The 18,396-nt window shown below is 46.4% G+C and overlaps 1 protein-coding gene across 2 annotated transcripts; it reads left to right on the top strand.

Moving 5' to 3' along the window:
- Positions 1-1,412: 1,412 nt before the first annotated feature.
- LOC125751173 (sodium-dependent phosphate transport protein 2A-like) lies at positions 1,413-11,682 on the top strand. 2 transcript variants are annotated; one of them, XM_049029757.1, is made up of 13 exons: positions 1,413-1,608; positions 2,523-2,588; positions 2,731-2,874; positions 3,200-3,412; positions 3,742-3,885; positions 5,159-5,270; positions 5,404-5,599; positions 6,980-7,072; positions 7,168-7,267; positions 7,447-7,614; positions 7,945-8,061; positions 9,044-9,168; positions 9,458-11,682. In XM_049029757.1, exons 2-13 carry the CDS (start codon positions 2,528-2,530, stop codon positions 10,022-10,024), a joined length of 2,040 nt encoding a protein of 679 aa, XP_048885714.1. In that variant the 5' UTR covers positions 1,413-1,608; positions 2,523-2,527; the 3' UTR covers positions 10,025-11,682. The 2 variants fall into 2 exon arrangements, with proteins under 2 accessions (XP_048885714.1, XP_048885715.1); XM_049029758.1 differs by having other exon boundaries at positions 1,418-1,608; positions 3,278-3,412; positions 9,458-11,681.
- Positions 11,683-18,396: the final 6,714 nt, after the last annotated feature.

The raw sequence follows: 18,396 nt of genomic DNA, 5'->3' as shown, positions 1-18,396 counted from the left end.
GTAGCTACATCCATCCTTCCATCTCCCACAGCACAGGGCACGTGGTGGGGGGAGCCACATGTACGGGACGCCAGTCTGTCGCAGGACACACGCGGTCCCTAGAAAGCCCGGTTACCAAAAGACACCACTGCAAAGGCAGTGCAGCTGTGTGACACACACACACACACACGGCTTGGGGGGGGGGGCAGAATTCAGAGCCCCAGCCGTGCATGTGGGGCCACGGCACTAACAATGGCCCAGAATATTACATCTGGATCATAAAACATTTCATTTGACAGCTTTCCGTTTTTGTGGTATAAATCCCAGTATTTTTCTTATACATCTGAGAGCTTGTGTCCATCCATCTTCCAACCATTTATGATGCTCAGGGTCACAGGGGATCTTGGAGCCTGTCCCAGTCAGCACAGGGTGCAAGTTTAGGAAGGGATGCTAGTGTATTAAAGGGAAACATGCATCTATACTGAAGTGTTTGTGGTATTGAAGCCAATTAGCCTAATAAATGCACATGTCGCACACGACCAAACACGGGAGGAAGGAAGCCCACCCATTGGAGTGCAAGTTTATCAGCATGCTAAACTCCGCGAAAGACAATCGAACAAATTCCCAAAGTTCACTCAGTGCACGAGCTGTGTTTTCAGGGACATTTCTGTGGAGTTTTGGAAATTTAACAAAAGTTCTTCGCTGGATTACCTGACGACTGAGTCGCTGGCGGACTCCTCTCAAAAACAACAAAGAATGGAGTGAGAGATTTTCGGAAATCTTTACTTGCTTAAGAGGTTCCGTTTACAGAGACTTTCCATGGGATCACTGCGTATAAACATGAACCTGAGCTGCACCCTCACCCCCCAGCTGGACACGGGACGTATTACAACCGAAGAGGTGAGCCTTGAATAAGAATCTTAGGGGTGTAGCCAGACCTTGTTTTAGCCTCCCCCCCCCCAAAAAAAAAGAAATGTGCATTTATATACATTTAATTTACATGAATGTATATCCGTGTGTTGTGTACATAAATGCAAATCTCCCTACACTATTAATTCCTTAATAATATTACTGAAGTGCAATCAACGTTTACATTTAATTGGATTCTTCCTCTATCCCTGGACTTGCGAGCGGCAGAGCTGGTTTATTTTTGGAACCGTTCATTTGCTTCCGTAATTCGCAAGGATGTTTTGCTGGAAAATTAGCTCATCTGAGCTGAACAAGGATTGGACTGCTTTTTTGTAAATAACGAGGAAGAATGCTAAGCCAACTTATCTGTAATTAGAGGAGGGCCGTTAAATGTTGTCTTAGCATAGTCTCACCACAAGATGTCGCTAATCATCGGGATCAGAAAATTATGTCACGCTAAAATAATTCCCCGGGGACGCTCACATCAGGGATAATTTGTAAATATTCGGGATTTACCTCACTTATAAAACATTTTTGGCGTCTCAGCTTCTGCTAATAATTAGCCCTTTCTGCACGAATCAGGTTAATTACTGAGGGACCTCCAAACTTTGGACCTGCTGGCAGGTGGTATAAAACCTTCCCAGTCCGTCCCGCAAAAGAATAAAATAAATATAGATTTGGTAATAACGAGAACATAGAGCGTCTAATAGAAAATATAAGGTAAGTTTGGAAAATTCATGGACCTTTATCGGAGTTATTTGAGCCGGTGTTCAATCGTTACAGACAAACTGGTTTAATTTGCCAGTTGTGATTTAAAAAATATAATGTAGGGGTACTCATTTTTTTCTAAATTATTTTTCTGTTGAATAGGGAAGTGTATGTGGTATATGTAGAGAAATTCACACGTTATAGTTTCTGCTGTAAAACATTTTATCCTTATTGTCCAGACATTTTCCCAAGCACTATTTGCCAGCTGCTGCTTACCTCTCTCTCTACGGGACACTACCCGTTTCGCGATCATATTGTTAACTTATACTTTTAATTAATCACGTTGCTGTGTTTCGAGAAAAGGAAAAAGATTAGTCGCAGAACTGCAGGGTAATTGTGCGGCACTTGATCCGCCCGCACTGTTATTATCATATTATCATGGAAGACGGAGCGCAGAGAATGCGCGTCTGCGGACACGCTGCTTCAAACTGCTTTGCTGGAGAACAAAAAGCGGGACGGAGACGCCTTTTGATCTGCAACCGCAGCCCCCCCTCATCAGTCGCCGGGAAAGCGACGGCAACACGATGACTTTTTAAAACAAAGCAGGCTTTTCCGCTCCGCTCAATTTGTTCGGCTCTATGAGCCGTCGAAGCGGAAGAAACGCAGCTGAAGCGTTCATCGCACTCACGCAGACATCAGGCCTGGCCCATCGTGTCACTTAAGCTGCCATCGTGACCTGTGCGTTTCAGTGCATCTGGAAACGCTTTGTCTCAGATGCTGTGTATTTAACACATTTTGCAATTTAAAAATAGTTTTTATGTCTTTGGTGCACAGTTAATTTATAATAAGTTTTAGGGATGTAAAAGATCTTATTCATTTCATCCTGTCCTCATATTTAACCTTTTTTTATTTTCTTTTTCTGTAAGGGGTCATGTCTTCGCGTCCTATAACAATAACCATAACCACCGGAGAACCCGTGGTTAACTACAACGGTAAATATAACGGCTCTGCGTGCAGGAAATGTTATGTTTGAATAATAGGGAAAGATTAATGATCCACACGCGGCACTTTTTAATTCAAGCTTATCTTCATGACCGGTTATTAATTCAATGCTGCAATCGCTCTCGACTTCAGAGTTGAGCTTTCATGGACCTAGAGGCAATCTGATGGAGCAGGTGGATCTGGGCTCTGGGTCCACCCTGGATCTCATAAACAACTGCGAGAGGGCTGAGGTGGACATTGGCTCAACAAGACTGTGGAAGGATCAGAAGCATCAAGGTGAAGGAGCTGTGCATTACAACAGTTTCTTACAGCGTAGTTTGGCCTAGAAGTACTCAGGTTTTTATTAAATTCTATTGGGAGAAGAAGTGTTATCTGGGAAGTATAGTAGCTAAAATAAAATACAGCTCAATATGAAGCCTTTCAGATGGAAACACTGAAATTTCATTACCACGGGATGACACTGGAAATAAAACTTTAAACCTCTGATTCAGTTGTGTCGGTTAGTTTAGTGGTGGTAATTTTTTTTACTTGCATTTTTTTGTGCATGTGGAAGATGTTGCGCTTTGAGGTTCTTCTGTTTCTTCCAAAACATCGCTGCCAGGCGTTCCTGTGTTCCCGGAAGGAACGTTGCGAGAGCCTGTTGCATTCTGGGATCGCCATGCTCCTCTTGTCTTCTCAGAGCCCGATGCAGAGAATGCAGACGGAATGAAACCACTGCTTGTCAACGTCTTCAAGATCCCCCTCCTCCTCTTTCTCCTCTTCATGTTTGTCTGTTCCCTGGACATCCTGAGTTCAGCCTTCCAGTTGGCTGGGGGTAAATATTCAAATTCCATGCATTTGCCACCCTGGGGTAACATTCTGAGTTTTGCCATTTCCAACATGCTACCACGGTGGATCTTGTAGCCTAACAGAACACTGTAACTGCCTCAAAGTTGGAAGCTGCCTTGTCAGTATAACATGCAGCCCCCCTCAGAGAGCAGGTCTGCCCCCCATCTATTGACTCCATGAATCTTCATCTAGAGAAACCCACAATATCAAATTAGCCTCTTATATTAAAGAGCCAGTTAGTGTCATGCTAATGTAATCATTAATTTAAATACAATCAAATTTTGAGCCTTAAAAAAAAAATCACATTTTCTGTAGGTAAGGTTGCAGGAGACATCTTCAAGGACAACGCCATACTGTCCAATCCAGTGGCTGGGCTAGTAGTGGGGATCCTTGTGACTGTTTTGGTCCAGAGTTCCAGCACGTCCACCTCGATTATCGTCAGCCTGGTGTCTTCTGGATGTAAGTGACTCACTGTGACGTTGACTGAGGTCTGAGAGTCTCAGTACGGGCAGAATCACATGTTCTGAGCTTAATTAAATTCTTACACTGCGGGTGTGGTGTGTGTGTACATACATGTGTCTACAATTGGTAATTTTGTTTAGACAAAACTTTGTGAAAAGCAGATTTGGCCAGTTATAGCAAAACAAAGTATCCTTCCAACATATGTGCCTGCTTCAGAGGTAAGACTTTAATCACGTCTCTTGATCTGTTCTTGAGTGCAAATGATAAGCAATGAGCAATGAAAAATGATTCACAACACTGATTCAGGGTGGAGAACAATATCGGCGGCTTCCCGTAAACGTGGAAGCTGCCCCCATTCCCCGCTGACGCCGCTGGTCCTCGATTGAGACATTAATTCGCAATTCAAACTCATAAAAAGAGATTAATTGTGCTCCTTCGGCAGAAGGGGGGCTGTTTGCTCATCATTTGGATCAATGTATTTTTTTTTCATGTGAATTATCAGAGATTTATATGAGTTTCTAATGGCAGGAACCGAGACGCAGGATGTGGCCACATTTTGTTTATTCACTAAGGAACTGATTGAAGGGTAAAGCTATTCACTGGGGAGTCTCCATGGAGACGTTTTAATAAGAAAATGTCTGCGATGTAATAAGCAGACAATAAACAATAATTAGGCTTCCCTTTAGCTGCTGGTTTACTTAACTGGTTAATTGAGAACATATTAGGATATTTATAAATACTGAAAATCCATCCACAACAAAAAGAAAATTGGGTGGCATTGCACTGAAGAAAGTTGTATAGTTATATAATGGTTATATAATTGTTTTTAAGCATCAGGGAAGTTCAGATCTGTTTATTTCTCTTTTGGGCAGATCTAATTAAATATTGATAAGTTGCCCAGGAAAAAATAGGTGCATCTTATTATTCTCTTTCTTGGCTGGAATGTGGCTGTTTCTTTGTAGAGCTGCAGAATGAAATACAAAAAAAGCCATTATCTTTTTCTCTGAGACGGTCAAGCCTACATTAATTTTAAAAATTGCTTTAGGATTTTATTTTATGAAATGTCTTTGCATTAAAGTTTTCAAAGTTATTTACAAGTTTTAGATAATCTGTAAATTAATTTTAAAATAGTCCCCTCTGAAACAAGACTGTACCAATTTAATATGCTCTGTCAAATGAGTTTTGTTTTGCTTGGGATCTTGAAATGAGTTAAACTAAACTTCTGAAATGCTTTTGTAAACGTTTTCCCCACTTTTGCTCTCTGCTGCAGTGCTGAATGTAAGCTCAGCTGTTCCCATCATCATGGGATCCAACATCGGCACCTCAGTCACAAACACCATTGTGGCTCTGATGCAAGCTGGAGAGCGAAACGAATTCAAACGGTACTGGGATTGGACTGCAGTCTGGCTAGGCCACATTGTTCTGTTCACGGCTCACTGTCAGTTTCACCTCTCACTTCAATGGAGTCTGTTGTCTTGATGTCACTTCTTAAAGTTATGACATCACTTCCTGCAGGGCCTTTGCCGGAGCCACTATCCATGACTGCTTCAACTGGCTTTCTGTGCTGGTTTTGCTGCCCTTTGAGGTGGCCACCGGCCTGCTGAACCATATGGCCAGCACCCTGGTGAAGAGCTTCCGTATCCAAAGTGGAGAGGACGCTCCAGAGCTGTTGAAGGTCATTACAGAGCCCCTCACCAAACTCATCATCCAGGTATCGGGTCACTACTAAGCCTCTCTAGATACCATCGCAGGAATGTCACCTCTGGGTCAGATACATGTCCCATGATCATCTTCTTTTCTCCAGCCTGTAAGCGCATGAATTTCTACTTTTATTCTGTAACTCTTGGGTTCCCAAAAGAGAATGATTATTAAAATGCTTCTTGGGGGTTTTCAGTGAAGGGTTATAACCCCTTTGTGAACAGTGAACAATTATGCTGAGAAAGTCATGTGAAATATAACCAATCTAGAGAAGGACAATGAACCTTGTCACCGAAAATGAGCGTGCACCAAAGGAGGCAAATTAAATTTTAGTCCAAAACCGGTCTGCCTATGTGATCGATCCTTCAGAGAAATGTCACCTTTCCTGTAGGGTTGAAATAACATGGGAACGGAAATGCTTTGTGGAGAGAGAACAAAATCCTTTTTCTTTTAACATTTATGGCAGTTCTTGTAATATGCCTTTGGAATTTCTGATCATGAATGAAGCATCTCTTGGACTTGGATGTAAACGGTGTGTAGTAACAGGGCGAAAGTTCACACTTTACTAAGATTCAGCAAGGATAGATGTAAATATGTGTGAGATAGGCATGAGAATTAGGCTGCGCTGTTGAGAATTGGACTTCGATACTCTGCTGATACCTGTAAATCGCAAAAATGTGTAAAATTAGCGCAGGGTATGTCTGTTATGGATGGATGAGAAAATCCAATGACTCAATAAACTTGGCAGGTTTGTTTTCACCAGTGACACGCACTTATACTGTAATCTCTTAAATTCAATCCTGACTTGACCTGGTGAGCTTTCCAGCTGACATTTCTATCCAGAAACCCAGCAGACTGGACAGAAATTATATCATTTATATGACTTATTGGAGGTGATTTGGGATTGTGGGTGGCATGGTGCTGCAGTGGTTAATACTGTCCACTCACACCACTCGAACCTGGGTTTAAGTCTCCGCCATGACTCAATGGCACCAAGATTGTGGAGTTTGCATGTTCTCCTCATGTCCCCTGGGGACTCCGGTTTCCCCTCACAGTCCAAAAACATACTGAGGTTGATTGGAGTTACCAATTTGATCATAGCTGTGCATGTGTGAGTGGATGCCATGTGTGTGTGAGTGAGTATGCCGTGTGAGTGAGTATGCCGTGTGAGGGTGCCCTGCAGTGGGTTGGTGTTCCATCCTGGGTTTCTTCCTGCCTTATGCCTGTAGCGTCTGGGATAGCCTCCCCAAGCCCTGTTACCCTGAATAGGACAAGCTGTTTCAGAAAATGGATGGATAGATGGATTTGGGATGGTGAAGCCCTGCATGACGAAACATCTGCTTGCTTTTACTCTGGATTTATTTATCCCCTTGTGCTCCACGTCCCGCCACAGCTGGATAAGTCCGTGATCACCGGGATCGCCATGGGAGACGAGAGCATGCGGAACAGGAGCCTTGTGAAAGTGTGGTGTGGGACCAGCCTGCTGGTAAGGCAAAGCTTGGCAATTTCTCCAGCTTTCGCACATGGGTGTCCTCGTCTGAACGCTCGATTGAGAAATGTGCCTGTGCCCCCCCCCCCCAGCCACCTCGGCACACGTCCATCAGTGGTCTTCAAAACAACACTCTCCCACAATCCATGTGGCTGGCGGAGGATCCGATATCACCGGTCAACATGCAGAAATGTACGTCACCTGAACCATAACTCTAGCGTTTCTGGATAGGGGACTTGGCTGAACTAAATTCCGCTTAGAAAATATTCCAGTCCGTTTGTTGAGCAAATGGATATTAGTTGTAAGGTTGTCTTCCATGCCGGGTGACCTGTGATTTGGCGGGTGGCTAATTAGGCGTCTGGTTCCCTCAGGTAGACACCTGTTCGTTGACTCCTCCATGTCAGATCTGTGGGTGGGCCTTATTCTGCTGGCCACCTCCCTCGCTGTTCTCTGCACCTGCTTGATCCTGTTGGTCAAACTGCTCAACTCACTCCTGAAAGGGCAAGTAGCCAAGGTCATCCAGAAGATTATCAACACCGGTGCGTGCCTCTTGACCACGCTTTCCATCCTCGTTTATTTTATCTGCTGCTGAAACAGCTGGAGCTTAAATGGCTTGTTTTTTTCCCCATTACACGCATCGTGACATCATATTTGTTGGATTTTGCCTTTCGTGATTAAGCAAACTGCTGTTCTGATGCGTTTGCTTTTGTTTGCCTTTGATTTTGTTTGCCTATGATGACATTTGCCTGTGTTGTAGTAGATCCTGAGGAATAGTGGGAACAGTCGTCAGTTGGCTGCTCTGTACACGTGTACCATGTAAATGTAGCTGAAGGCTCATGGGAACTGTGGTCCTTTTCTGTCCCATTCAGACTTTCCCCATCCCTTCGGTTGGGTGACGGGCTACCTGGCCATGCTGGTGGGTGCCGGGATGACCTTCGTGGTTCAGAGTAGCTCCGTCTTCACATCTGCTTTGACCCCTCTGATAGGTGGGCATGACTCCCCGACGAATAACTCAAAACTTCACTGGTTGCTGTGCTCTCGCTGGCGTAAAAGTTGTGCACCACGGAACAATTGTCATGGAAGTCTGCATATAACCCCCCCCCCCCCACCACCACCACCACCACCACCTTTGCAGGTGATGGCCAGGTATTTGGCCCTGGATGGAAAATGTCATACCTCAAATTCAAAGATTCACTAAAGAGTGCTGCTGAATACTAAATCACATCAGTGGGGTGGGTTATGATCTGTTTAAATTATACATATGCAAGTTTCTGTCCAGGCAGGCATTGACTGGGACATCCTCCCGGGGACCAGGAAGCCGTAGGCAGACCGTGGGACCTCCTGCCACTAATCTCCTCTCTGATGGCTGTTCCCTTTGCTTTCCACCCCCTAGTGACTCTGGCTTAGCAATAATTAACAGTGAGGTCAGCAGAGTGAACTCTAGGTTTACAATCTCCGCTCCCTAGAAACCCTCATTAGCAGTAATAAGAAATTAGCCACTGGACTTAGGAGACACGGGTCCATTCTTCTAATTGTTAACGGCTGATTTTCCCACATATTATCTTGGGCTCTTGCTTCAGTTTAATTCCCTGTAATATATTCATTGCCATGACCCAGACTTCCCCCTCTCTCTGCCCCCCCCCACCCCCCCATCCCCCGGAATCTGGCCCCACCGTTTAAGATTCTAACGGCTCGTTCGTTTGTCGTGTACCATTTGCCTAATGAACATTTCTACCTTCACTTTCCTTTCTGACTTTTTTTTGTTTTCTGGAGAAAACATTACCGTACACACACTTTGCTGGTGAAGCGTGTGTGTGTGTGGGGTGTGTGTGTGTGTGTGTGTGTGTGTGTGTGTGTGTGTGTGTGTGTGTGTGTGTGGGGGGGGTTACTGTTGTGTTTGGATGCAGGTGGTACCCCCAACTCCCTAACTCCCACATCCCCCCACCCCTGGTTGGCTTGTGCTGGCAGGCATTGGCGTCATCAGCCTTGAGAGGGCCTACCCGCTGACCCTGGGCTCCAACATCGGCACCACCTCCACTGCGATCCTTGCCGCCCTGGCCAGCCCCGGGGACAAGCTGGCGGCCGCCATCCAGGTACTGTTGGCCAAGAGCACCACCTATTCACAGCCAGTGGCTTCCAGATGTGTGTCCTGGGTTTGGAGGAGACCGGACCTGCAACGTGTCCTCGGTCCATCGAGCAGATCCGTGTCAGTGATTTCACTCCGTTTACCCATTGTCTTCGTGGCTCAGCTGCTCCCCGTTAACCCAAATTAATAACCCTTATTAATGGGAAACAGTTATGTTCTCATGACTCAGCCGGCTTCGTAAATGGACACCCTTTCACAGCCTGCACTCTTGTGGGCTTTTTCCTTACTGTTCCTAGATCGCCCTCTGCCACTTCTTCTTCAATATCCTGGGCATTCTGCTCTGGTACCCGATTCCTGCCATGCGCCTTCCCATCCGCATGGCGCGGACGCTGGGCGATCGCACGGCCAAGTACCGCTGGTTCGCCATTCTCTACCTGGTGCTGTGCTTCCTGCTGCTGCCCTCGCTCATCTTCGGCCTGTCGGTGGCTGGCTGGCAGGTCATGGTGGGCGTGGGGGCTCCCTTCGCCGGCATCACGGCCTTCATCGTGCTCATCAACATCCTGCAGTCCCACAGCCCGCAGCGGCTCCCGGCGAGGCTCCAGACCTGGGACTTCCTGCCGTCGTGGTTGCGCTCCATGAAGCCCATGGATAAGCTAATTACCAAGGCGACGCCGTGCTGTGGCGCCAGTCACCATGGTGATGTCCAGCCCCACCCGCCCCAGTACGGCCCGGCCTTCGCCCCTGAGCCGAGGAAAGCACCACAGGTGTATGAAAACCCAGCTCCCTACTTGGATGAGGCCACTGGTCCTGCACCAGTCTTCAAGTTACGGGGTCTGGAACGGTGCAATAGTACTCCTCTGTAGGACACTTATTAGAATCGGCTTTTACTTTTGCCTCCCATATAGCAAATCCAGATTTGTGTGTCTGACCCAGAACTGAGCCTCGGACCCAAAATGTGTGACTCAAAGCTTTGTACAGACCGGCTGCAGGAAGCCACTTCTCTCCCAGTGGGAGATAAATGCGTCTGTCTCTCTATTTTTTAATACTATTCTGTAAATTAAGTCGGTGATTGTAGAAAAAATGCGGTATAGTATATAAAGTGGCGAGATGCCCATAAACACTTGGGTGAGAGCCGAGGCCCGGGTGCGATTGCCGAAAGCGAACAAGTTCAGGGGGTGATTCTGTGGAAAAGCACTTACTCGTGATGTTTCTGAAGTATTGCAATGTAAGAACGATATGGACCTTGTGCGAGTTCTGGAAGCCTGTCGTGCGTGTGGTGGGGGGGCTGGTGAGGGCCGTCGCTCTGAGGCGGTTGGAGGCCCCCCCCAAAGCTTTTGGACTCTATTAAAATGGGAAAATGAATTCCTATTTATGGGTAATGAGTGTGTCTGACATCATCCTGTTTGAGGGCCCCGTAGTCCACCATGGGACCCCTTGCCCCGCTATCCCATAATATACTACACACAAGAGAGGCTGGACGGCTCCTGTCATCAGAGCTGGTTAGCCAGTGCTGTTTATCTCGACATTTTCCCGGTTCACTGGGTTTGCTCGGCTGCTAATTGAGTGTAATGAATAATGAAATGTTGCCCTAAACTTTAATAGTCACATTTTTGCACAGGGACCCAGAACCACATCCAGAGCAGGCTAAGTTGGGCTCATTAATGTTTGTATTTAAGCCAATTTCGAGCGAGTAGTGATCTGCTTGAACCTAAGCGCGGTGCTGTTTCTCTTAGGCTATTCCACAGCGGCTGTTTCCATGAGAGCGTCTTAAAAAAGATCATGCCATCCGGTTTGTGCCAATCCCCAGTGATTTGCCGTTTCCTGTAATACTGATGTCTCTGAAGCTTTCCGATCTTTGACCGCTCACTTTTCCCAGTTTCCGCAAATCCCCGTTGAATGCAGTCACATCTCGCATACGGTTTAGCAGTTAAATTTTTTACGAAAAATTTAATCCAAATGACAGCTGAATTAAAAAAAAAAAATTAACACCCTCCATGAGGAGAATCTGGTGCAGACAGCATTAATAGAGATGTTTATTTCACGGTTTTATTTCTGTGCAGATCTGAAGTTCAGCTAATTTGAGAAACGCTTCTATGAGCTTCCAAACCGCCAAGGAGTGGCGTAAATGTACCTGGTCGCTTTGGCCAAACCCCAGCATGGCTGCTTGTCCGTGTCTTTACCCACCATGCACTGCACAGATTTCCGACGTGTCGTCGAGGTCACTAGGTAACTGTCTGCTGGGGAGGAACTGTTGACTTTGCACCCCGGATGTTCTGGGTCACAGCTCTCCGGCAGACTTCAGGACAGCCCCCCCGGCGGCAGAGTGACCCCCACCACCTGTGCGGAGAGCCGGTTCAGCCTGCATTATGGGCACATTAGAAGCCCCCCCCCCCCCGACGTTCAGACGGTCATTTGCAGACTGTCAACAAGTGTCTTAAATGTGTGTAGATGCACTGTAGTGATTTATTACATAAAGTATGACAGCTCACATCAGTACATACATTTATATTATCATGCACAAACTGGAGTCAATCTATGAAATGCATTGAGTAATATTATAGTAATATATATATATATATATATATATATCTCTCAATTACAGTCTGGAATTCCCTTTTCCCATATCATTAGGTTCTGTCATTCTGGGCACAGTGTTTGATACTCCCAAGTCATCTATCCCAGGATCAAGGGCCTGTTCCCATAAACCCCCTCCCCTATAGTCCCCTCCCATACCCCTGTATCCCCCTTTCTGGTTCCTTACCCTTATGTTCACATACTTCCCTAAGTTACAGATGCTCTCTTCCCAAACCCCTCTACCCCCCCCCCCCAGATACACATCCCCCCCTCCTAAACTCTCCCATCTGTTCCCACTGCGCTTATTCATTACCCATCAGTAGCCAGTATCTCACCATTACCGCACAAACAGACCCTGACCTTCCACGTCTATAACGGCTTTGGGTGCCAGATATTATCCTCCCACCAGACTGCGAGTCGTGCACGCAGGCAGAGCTGTTTACGGAGATCTTTCTGTCCGTGTCACGCATTCCGGGGTGCTTGGGGTCACTATTTGATCCGCCGGGCTTCCTGACACAGTGAGCAGCCCAGAGTAATGCTTAGGTCCCCCTAGACTTAATTAATCCTGCTTCAGACTTAACGAATGAGCTGGATTTTGTAGTCACAGGGAATCAATAGGCACTGATGTCTTCACTCTCGTTTGGCACTCTTAAGCAAATGGGGCACTGAGAGTCTGTGTTCCCTTTATTGGACAAATGTCCATGATGCAGGAAGCTGTGAAGTGTGGCGGTTGGCCGCCTTACAGCCATAGACCTGCTGTAACTTGAAGCACAGTGCCTAGAGGAACACACTGTCTCAATGAGGCGAGCAGGACCAAAACAGGAGCCGCTGCAGGCGAGACTGCAACAATGTGCTTAAGCTCGCTCGCTCTCTCTCTCTCTCTCTCTCTCTCTCTCTCTCTCTCTCTCTCTCTCTCCCTCTCCCTCTCCCTCTCCCTCTCCCTCTCCTGGCTGAACATTCCTTGTGAAAAGTTTGGGGGCGGTTACCTAGGAAACAGTTTTTCTTTTTCTCACGTGTAACACTTCTGTTGATTTTCGTTTCTCACGTTTGACACCAGACCCAATGATACAGCACATCTCTCGGTCTACACTGCAACTCCTAACGGTGACCAAAGAAATGGGCGAGATAATCCTGTAGGATAAACAAACATAAATGTGCTAAAGTCAGAAGGATGCATATGTGGGAAAAAAAGATGTATTTTTTTTCTGCAAAAGATTTGAGGTGTCAGGGCTGCTAAAGAACAATTTGATTAAATATCTAATTGTGGTAAAAAAGGTGAAATGCTAGGTACTGAGTAAAATGTCAGACATGCAACAATTTTGCCAACAAAGTGGACTGCAGCAAGATTTAACTTATTTAATAGCAACCGTTGAACTACTACTAATTAGCTGTCATTGTCCAACATCATTCATTACTAACCGCGATGTATTATATTAATAATGCTACTAGCGCTAATGCTAATAGAGGGACGAGACTTAAAAGAATTAACTACAGTTTCAGGAAGGCTTTAGCAACATTAGTTATTATTGTTTGTTTGTGTGGGCCATTGTACTCTGTCATTGTGTAATTGGTGTTGTTATTATTATTATTTTAATAGTTAACAAAAGCATTTGTTTCCCTCTTTCCTGTGCCCATCAGATGAACCCCATGGTGGGGTGGGCGGGGGGAGGGGGGGTTCTTGCTGGGGTGAGGCAGAAAACGTGCATCTTGCATTCGCCTGTTCAGTGTATTTCCGCTCACCAGCTAATTACCAGAGGGGTTACGTGGAACAACGGCGCGACCAGACATGGCAGGCGAGGGACAGGAGCCCTACCGGAATGAGGGGCTGACGGGGGCAGCTATTAAGGGGCGCGGATATTGGGCTTCACGCACGATCGCCATCCTCCCACCTGTGCTGGCGGCCCGTCGCGCTTTATAATCTTCAGGCAAATCTGCCTCCTCTGTGTTTGCCAGATGCATCGCATAGGGGAACAACCAGTGCAGAAATCGCAGGAAACACAGCTCGGGCTGTCCTGGAAGGTGCAGCTTCACCCAAATCCTGCATCCCTCCACCTCTGCCCTATCCCCCTCTCTCAGAAAATGAGTCTGGGTATCAAAGCCATCCCAGGACCCTGATATAACCTTACCCCAACACCCCCCCCCCCCCCCCCCCCGTGCCTGTCCGCTTAATCCTGCAGTTAGGTGACGCCAACCTGAAAATGTGATATAAAGCGTCACTAAGCAGCTGTCACTGCGGCCAAAATCTAACCGGCTCGTCTAAAAAAGAGGAGGCCTGGCCTATGGTGACTTCCGAGCTAATTAAGTGCGAAAAACGATGAAGCGTATGTTTTAAAAATTGCTGGAACCTGAACTGGTGTGTCCTTATACATCAGGATGAACACATAACTGTACCAGCAGCCCTTACCTAATGAGCTTAAACTGGGCCGAGTTGATCACACCAGAGCTTTCATCCGCGAGGGTGTTTCCGGCCAGACGTGCGGCCGGGAGCCGCATTAAGAGTTGTTTTCCTTAACAAAGGTCTTCAAGGTAGGAAACCCTCTGATAAGCTCCCAAGCCGCCATATTCACTGAGTAGGTAATTAGGAACCAAAAGCCAAGCGACAAATGGCGACCCGGCGATGCTCCTGAAATGGCGTGATATCTGGAGGCAAAGGCCATGAGAGAACGTGTAGTAATGAAAGAATCTCATAAAAGCAGCCGCTGCCATGAACCTCACCCCCGTCACCCAGGCAGCACTGGTGCCTTCCTGGATTTGTGTTCCCTGGCTACAGGGCAGTTATTATGCAGATTTAACTGTCAGTGGGCTGATGCCTTAGGCTGTGGCCAAGAAGAATTATGACACTGGAGGTGCCTCATGGCTGGGAACCAGAAGTAGGCATGACGGAGATGAGGAGCCTCTATCTCTTACGGGATTCCAGCAGGGATCTTCTCTCTATTGAGGAATCATCCTCAAAAGCTATGCTTTGGCGAAAGGAGGAACAAACTTCATGCATCTGACTGTGGGAACAGGAAAACGTCCGGCAACTTGGGGGTGTAATTACTGGGACAAAGGATTGAAATCGTCCAGAAGGGGCGTGAAGAGAGTTAGCATATAATTCCATGTGGCAGCCGGGGGGGTCTAGGGGTAAGTGTCATACACCATATCTGTGTGTAGGTGAAAATCAAACAAAAAATATAGACAAATCCTGAAGAGTGTGGATATACACATGGAATAGTGTGGAACATAAATGATGAATGATGATTAGTGTAGAATATGTGTGAAACATTTTCATTGCTAGCCAGTAGTGATATTCTTTGTATCTTTTATAAACCACATTTCCGCACCCCTAAAAGAAGCAAACAAACACACATACGCACAAAATTGATTGTTTCCGTTTGTTTCTCAGCACCTCAGATGAGGCCTATTGACACTTGGGTAGTACATGAGGTTCATTAGGTGAAGAGCAGGCAACTGGAAAAAAACATCTTACATAAGTCTGCAGTGAAAGACTGAGGCAATCAGAGAGCTTCCCCAGTGCCACCCAGTCCCCACCTTCCCCGGTGTCCGAGGCAGCTTCGCGTTCTCCAGCTGGCACGGCCCCGGGTTCATCTGCGGAGCTGCCAGCCTGCCCGCCGCCTCTCTCACATGGGCATGGGGCTTTGTGGAAGCACAAAGAAGGAATGAGACTGTCAGTATCCCTGGTCTTTCCCTCGGACGCTGCTGTTCTCCTTGGTTAATCGGCGCGGATCAGCCACAGGCGATGGATTGCGGAAGGTCACTGAATACCTTCACCCTGTGCATTCAGACAGGTGTGCTTGTTTGTTTTTGTTGGAACAGCATGAAAAGGGGAGAGATGGGAGAGGACAACTTTCCAAAACAACTCCCTACAACCGTGAGATAATGGTTCATTTCTTCACAATTTCATTAAACAGGATGCTGAGCTGTAGGAAACGTTTTTGTTAACCCCAAACGTCCATCTATCTTCCATTTGCAACAAACATGTGGGGACCTGAATCCCAGCCAGCATAGGGAACAAGGCTAGGGTACCCTGGTTAGGGTCCAGCCAGGACAGAGTGCCAGTCCAGCAGGGTACTCGCACAGGGCATTTAGAGGCACCAGATGCAAGACCCTGCATGACCTGGGGAGGACCTGCAACCTGAAGCAGGATCCACACCTCCAGCCCCCAGATCTACATCCTGGACCAGCATGAACGCCTCTCGCACAGACTCAGGATCCAAGCAGTTTGATGTCTGCACAATGAAAGCCTTAGTTTGTTTCTCCAGGTGCTGCAAAGAAACAGAGGAGTTGAGTATATTAATATGGCATTCTCTTCCAGAGCAAATGGCTGCTTACACGCTGGTAGAAAAAAAAATCTGTTTACTGAATAGGAAGAGCTGAGAAAAGCAGGGTTACTGCCTTCTGGTTGGACCTTTCTTCTGTGTGGTTGTTAAAGTTGCCCTTTTCCCCTTTGCAGTATTTGTGTCTCAGAGCCCTTTCCTGTTTTCTCACTAAGCTTCTATATATGTGACACTTACATGACGTTACATTTATTTACTTAGCCCTGCCCAGCAACCCAGGAGCCATTCTGGCTGTGAGGCTTTCTCAAGGGCCCAGCGGTGATATACCAGGCCACAGGACTCAAACCCACAACCTTCTGAATACAAACACAGATCACTATCTCACAGATCTCACGGTCACGTGCTGCACGGGATCAGAGCAGCAGACAGACCCGTCTAAAAAATCCTTTCCTTTATCCATTCATCCTGCTTAGCCAGTTACCCAGTACAGGGTTGCTGGTCTATCCCATGCAGTGCTGGGGGCACTACGGACACTAAAGACACCAGTTCATCTAACTGCATATGGCTGGCCGATATGCCCTAAAATTATACAATATTTTCAGAGATTTTCACAACATTGATAATTATTAAAAATTAATAATTATTGATAATCGAAAGACATGCTGAGGCTAATTGGAGTTACTAAGTTGCCCGTAGGTGTGCATGTGTGAGTGAATGGTGTGTGAGTGTGTCCTGCGATGGGCTGGCCCCCTGAGTTGTTTTCCAGGATAGGCTCCAGACCCCCGTGACCCAGAAGGATAATCGGTTTGGAAAAAGAATGAATGAATGATAATTATTACGATATTCTAAAATTCATATGTGGAAAGTAGAAATATGACTGGTGGTTTTAAGTTTTTCTGATTATAATAATATAAAAATTACTAATAGTTATTGTGCATGTGATAGGTGTAATGATAAATGATGCCAGTTTCACTTGGAATTTGTGTAAATGTAGTACATTGTAACTGGTAATTATGCAAGAAAGCAAGTATTTAGGTTATATCACAATATGAAAATAAAACTGACGATATGAATGTTCATGATCATGAGACGTTATGTTATCGATTTACCGTCCAGCCCTGCAACTCCACTCACGCAAACAGCCTTTTGAACTCACGATGGTTACAGCTGCCCCTCAGGCTTGCCGAGCATCTCTCGATCCGCGGAGCTTAGCCACCTCAGGCGGGATTCTTTGTCACCGGTCACCAGTCACCGCTCCCGTGTCGCTATCTGCCTCGGCGGGACATTTTACTCGCGAGAAGACGACAGTCAACAGTGGAAGCCGCACGATCCCGCAGTGTGCTTTTATTTGGGGGCGACGAGGGTGAGCATCGTGTTAGAGTGAAAAGGAGATACGAGAACAATACGCTTTCATTCTGAGAACCATTTCTGTCTGCGAAATGTCTGAAAATAGCAGTAGGGGAGGCGGAGTGCAATGGGTGTTAGAGCAGGAAGGTGTGAAATGCTCAGTTTCATTATACATTTTTGTATTTCATAGCAATTATTTGCGCAATTATGAAAATTAGCCAAACACACCGAGATGAAAAGAGTATATTTAAATTTAAGATCCCGAATTGGTAAATATGTTGTACTGTATCAGGATGGAGGATAAGCAGGCGTTTCTATCTGGCCACGTTTCTGCCTCGTGATCTCCTGAACAGCACTGGCATTATCCCAAAATGACATAAATGTGACACAAAGCTACTAGGATGGATGCAAAGCACAGACCACACATTGCTCCATATGCGTTGTCACGCATGTGGACACATGCACATATTAATAACCCAGGCTGGCACCTAGCCGTACGCCTGCCTTTTCCCCACGTGCCGGATTCGGCGCTAGCGATTGCTATGTCCGGGGTGTCATATCATGTTTTACCTCAAGATGGGGGTAATGAGCAACACACGCCGATCGCGTTCGTGATCCGGCCCAAGAAGACATTTTCAGCAGTAAAATGAAATGACACTAATCACTGATGGTTTTGCCCATCAGTCAGTCCATCACTTTTCCTAGCCAGGGTTGTGGGAAAACACTGAGCATAGCCCTGACATCAAGGGCACAAGGCTCAGATATCAGTCCATGTCAGGGAGCATAGAAACTGGAGCCAATTTATGGGCACAAATTAACCTAACTGCATGTCTATGGACTGTGGGTGGAATTTGGCATGAAGCAGAAACTGAAACCACCACGCTAGTCGAGCAGAGGTGGGTCTGAAACCCCCACTTGTGGAGTGTGGAAAAAAAAGGAAAAGAGAAATTGTCTGGGAATGCACCGAATGGGCAGTGGCCCTAAGTGAGCCAGTGCAGATGAAAATAACAGTGGGGGGCTGAGATTCTTCCCTTCCC

Source organism: Brienomyrus brachyistius, chromosome 10 (assembly GCF_023856365.1).
Source record: "Brienomyrus brachyistius isolate T26 chromosome 10, BBRACH_0.4, whole genome shotgun sequence".
NCBI classification, from domain to species: domain Eukaryota; kingdom Metazoa; phylum Chordata; class Actinopteri; order Osteoglossiformes; family Mormyridae; genus Brienomyrus; species Brienomyrus brachyistius.
This window is presented reverse-complemented; position numbering and strand designations above follow the sequence as displayed.

Excerpts from the sequence above, each read along its gene's own strand:
- LOC125751173 (XM_049029757.1), top strand. The coding sequence starts at position 2,528 with ATGTCTTCGCGTCCTATAACAATAACCATAACCACCGGAGAACCCGTG. Across the intron at positions 3,886-5,158 it reads CAGCCTGGTGTCTTCTGGAT|TGCTGAATGTAAGCTCAGCT; the intron begins GTAAGTGACTCA and ends TCTCTGCTGCAG. Across the intron at positions 9,169-9,457 it reads AGCTGGCGGCCGCCATCCAG|ATCGCCCTCTGCCACTTCTT; the intron begins GTACTGTTGGCC and ends TACTGTTCCTAG.